This window comes from Rhea americana, unplaced genomic scaffold (assembly GCF_003343005.1).
Source record: "Rhea americana isolate MKP2758 unplaced genomic scaffold, rheAme1 scaffold_204, whole genome shotgun sequence".
Classification (NCBI taxonomy): Eukaryota; Metazoa; Chordata; class Aves; order Rheiformes; family Rheidae; genus Rhea; species Rhea americana.
The window spans coordinates 343,190-346,850 of NW_028186195.1; the positions used below are offsets into that span (position 1 = coordinate 343,190).

General features: G+C 70.5%; 1 protein-coding gene across 1 annotated transcript; it reads left to right on the top strand.

The window, feature by feature from the left end:
- Nucleotides 1–2,598: 2,598 nt before the first annotated feature.
- Nucleotides 2,599–3,509, top strand: LOC146596260 (nucleoplasmin-like). The gene is made up of 5 exons (XM_085304224.1): nucleotides 2,599–2,683; nucleotides 2,806–2,888; nucleotides 2,982–3,101; nucleotides 3,206–3,299; nucleotides 3,415–3,509. Exons 1-5 carry the CDS (start codon nucleotides 2,599–2,601, stop codon nucleotides 3,507–3,509), a joined length of 477 nt encoding a protein of 158 aa, XP_085160350.1.
- The last annotated feature ends 152 nt before the right edge of the window (nucleotides 3,510–3,661 follow it).

The following is a 3,661-nucleotide window of genomic DNA, read 5'->3' on the forward strand; positions in this document are numbered from 1 at the left end:
CCGAGAGCCGGAGGGCGAAGGGAAGCAGGTRAGCGCGTTTTCCTCCTCGCCCAGACAGAAGCCGTGGTGCTCTCGGGCGGCCCGAGCAGCGGGACGAGCCCCGACGGGGTCTGCCCCGGCCCGGCCCTCCCCAGCGGGAGCAGTGCCCTCGCTCCGGCCCGTGCCCGGCTCCGCAGCCCTGCCGGAGCCGGGGACGCGGTTCCCCCCGGGGTCCCCTCTTTGCCCGCTGCCAGCGGCTCCCCGTCTCTTGCAGGGCCGCGGCCGCGCTGGGCTCCTCTCCGCGGTCGGTGGGAGCGCGCGCGGCTCTGGGGGCGAGCCCCAGGGCTCCGCCGCCCCGTGGGAGCTGGAGCACTGATGCCGATGTGGAAAAGCTGGGAAAACCTCCCGAAGCTCTGCTGCTGGGCTCCGTGCTGCCAGGCTCTCCGCTGGGTCCGGCACGTGCAGCCTCCGGGGCTGCTCCGGAGGAGAAGCCGCCGTCCCCGACGGGGCGGGCGTGGGCGCGCTGGGCGGATGCTCTGCTCCCAGGACCTGGACTTTCCAGGCTCCCCGGTGCTCCACAGCCGTTTCCAGCCCCGGGGGAGGATGCCGAGGGCTCCTGGCGCAGAGCTCGCGCRGGGCCCGTGGTCCCCGCGGGGAGAAGCGTTAACCCTGAGCGGGACGGAGCTGCCGGCAGGGCYCTGGGTAGCCCCGCGGTGACGGGACGGAGGGCCTCCTGCCAGCGCGAGACCTTTCCACCATCCTCGCTCCTGGTCCTACCGCGGCCACTGCGGGACCCCCGGGCTGGGGGCCGTCGCAGGAGCCTGCGGCGAAGCCTCCGGCAGAGGAAAGCGAAGGAGAAGCGAGCGCGGCGGGGCGCACGGAGCGTCACCTACCAACGGGCACTTTTGCATTTGTGCACAGACYGCGCTGTGAATCTCGGTGATGATTTTTGGTTGTAAACATGCTGTGCTGACTGCAATGGTTTTATTCTGTTTTGTGTTCCCCCCTCCCTGTGTGAAATAAACCTTCAAAACCACTTTGCAATGACTTCGAACGTGTAAAAAGCGGACGGGTGACCTGCTGCAGTGCCTCTCCGCGCTGCACAGATGCACCCAGGATCTGGGCACCTGCCTCCCRCCGAAATGGCAGAGCTTTTACCAGCGCGGTCGCTGGTGCTCGGGAGCGCATTAGGAGGAGCGGTGCCGAGGCAGCCCCAACCCGAGGGCGGCGAGTGGGCTGGGACGGGCACCGCAGGCGGGCGAACGCCCCCGTTCAGGATGCACCAGCGCCCTGCGCCGCCCGGCGACCCTCATCCGGCCCGCGCTGCTCCGAGCATCCTGAGCGCCGGCGGCGGATGAGGCAGCTGCTCCTCTCCGGCCGGTTTCCAGTGCCACCTCCTGGCACCAGCCGCAACTCTCCCGCTCCCGCGCCGAGAGGCGGAGGAGGAACCCGCTGCCGGTCCGCAGAGGGCCATTGCTGTAGAGAGGGACTGCTTTCTGCCTCCACATCCTTCCTCGGTGCATTTTGCTTTTAATATYTTTAATATTAAAGCGGGAGGCTGCTAACGAGCAGAGGAGCCAAGCTCTCAGCAGCAGCGGTCAGAGCATCCGGCACCGCTGGCTCTCGCAGCCCGCCCCGAAGCGTGCGTCCCCCGCGCTGACCCCAGCCCGGGGCCGGCTCGTTAGCTGCCACACTAACGAGCCGCTTCCCAAACTCTGGGCAGGGTGAGGGGAGCGTCCCCGGGCGGTGGGACGCTGCACCGCGCGGCTGCTGCCGGGCCCTTGCTCGCGGCACCGGTGTCCTTTCCGAAGAAGCCAAAGCGGAGCTGTTTCTGCCTCCAGGCGTAGCTGCTCACCAGTTACAAGCAGCCCCGGGGTGTGTGGGGCCATCAGGAGCTCTGGTGAGTGTATTGGTGCCATCTGCGGGGAGGGGGGGGGTTACTCGGCCCCCCACCCCGAAGCATCTGTGCTGCATTTCCAAATCKCCCTTCTGGCTGGGGGCTTTTTGCCTTATTTGCCGCAGGTGCCGGGGGTCCTTGCTTGCTCCCCGCTCGCTGTCCCGGTGCTGCTCCCGTGGCCCCAGCAGGCTCCCTGCCCGGCTCGGGCTGCTGATGTAAACGCCAAACGCTTGTTGCTGCTGTGATTTGCAGAGGGCTCCGCGTGCTCTCCGAGTGCTTCCCGGGGGCTTCAGCGACGCRCTGCTCCGGTCGGCTGGAATTGCGCCAGGCCAGGAGGGTCAGGCCAGGCCCCCGGCTCTGGCTTATCGAGCGCTGGCGGCTGCCTCGCTGAGGCAGTTCTGGCTCTTGCAGCCTGTTTCGCCTGCGAATTTGGATAGCTGGCTTCCCGCCCCCCACCCCCGCGGTGGGATGCGTGCGTGGCCGGGTGGGTTTATTCCTCGCTTAGCAATGCAATCCTGGCCGAGGAGATACTGCTCCGGCTGGTGCAACCTGTCACAGCAAGCGAGCTGGGGCCGGTGGGAGCTGCCTGCGTTTGGGGCCGGAGAGCTCGCGCGCTCGCTCCGGGCGCTCCTCAGCCACGTTCCCTCCATCTCCTTCTGCCGCAGCGCAGCCGAGCGGCGCTTTCCCTGGCGCGCCCGCAGGAGCCGTCCGTGCCGCCGGCGATGGAGCAGCCGCGGGGCGCGACCGGCTCCTCTCCCCTCTCCTGCGGGATGCTCTCGGAGGAGCGGCCGGTCGCCGTGCCGTGGGGTGAGGCTCGAGGCGCGGGCCCTCCCGAGGGCTGGGCGCCGGGGGAAGCCGTGGGGCGAGCTCGCGCGCGCGTGYGCGCGGACGGGGCTGCGCCGTGTGCCGACGCGGCTGCGTCTCTGCAGGCTGCAAGCTCAGCGCCGGCGCCAGGAGCTGCGTGGTGGAAGAGGACGATGACCTCCTGGAGCACCTGGTCCTGCTGAAAACCGTAAGACAGGCGGCTCGCTGAAAGCCCCGGGGGCGAGCGGGGCCGGCCCGCGGCCGGGCTCTGCCTGCCAGCGGGCCTCCGTTCGCCCCGCAGGTCTGCCTGGGGCCGGACGCCTGGGACGAGCTGCACGTGGTGGCCGTCGACTCAAAAAACACCTACGGGGACCACAAACCGGTGCCGATCGCCGCGCTGCGCCCCTCCGTGCTCCCCATGGTAAGAGCCCCCTCGGCACAGCCGCGTCCCGCGAGCGTCGCCGGCCGCCGGCACCGCGGGCGCCGGGCCGCCGCGGGCGCGCGCTGCCCTCCGCCTCCTTGCAGATCAGCCTCAAGGCCCTGGAGCTCGTGCCCCCCGTCACCTTCGTGCTGCAGTGCGGAGCGGGGCCCGTCTACCTCCACGGGCAGCACCTGATCCGTGAGTCCCCGCAGCCGGAGGCGCCGGAGCGCGGCGGGGGGGCCGGTGCCGCGGAGCCGGGGTGCCCCGCGCCCGGGCATCGCTCCCGGCRCAGCGGCACCTCTCCTCTTCCCAGTGGAAGACGACGCCAGGTCTGGAGCCGGCGAGGACGTGCTGGCGGAGGAAGACGCGGGCAGCGATGACGCTGGCGCAGCGCGGGATGGAGAGTAGCTGGCGCTGGSGGAAGGCTTCGCGGCGCCCGGGACTGGGGAGCGTCCGCGCCGGGCACGAAGCAGCCCGGCCTCGGGCACTGTGCTCCGGCTGCCTTGCCCCCTCCGTTGCCACCGCGCCTCAGAAATGTGCTGTTCCCCCCACCCCGACAC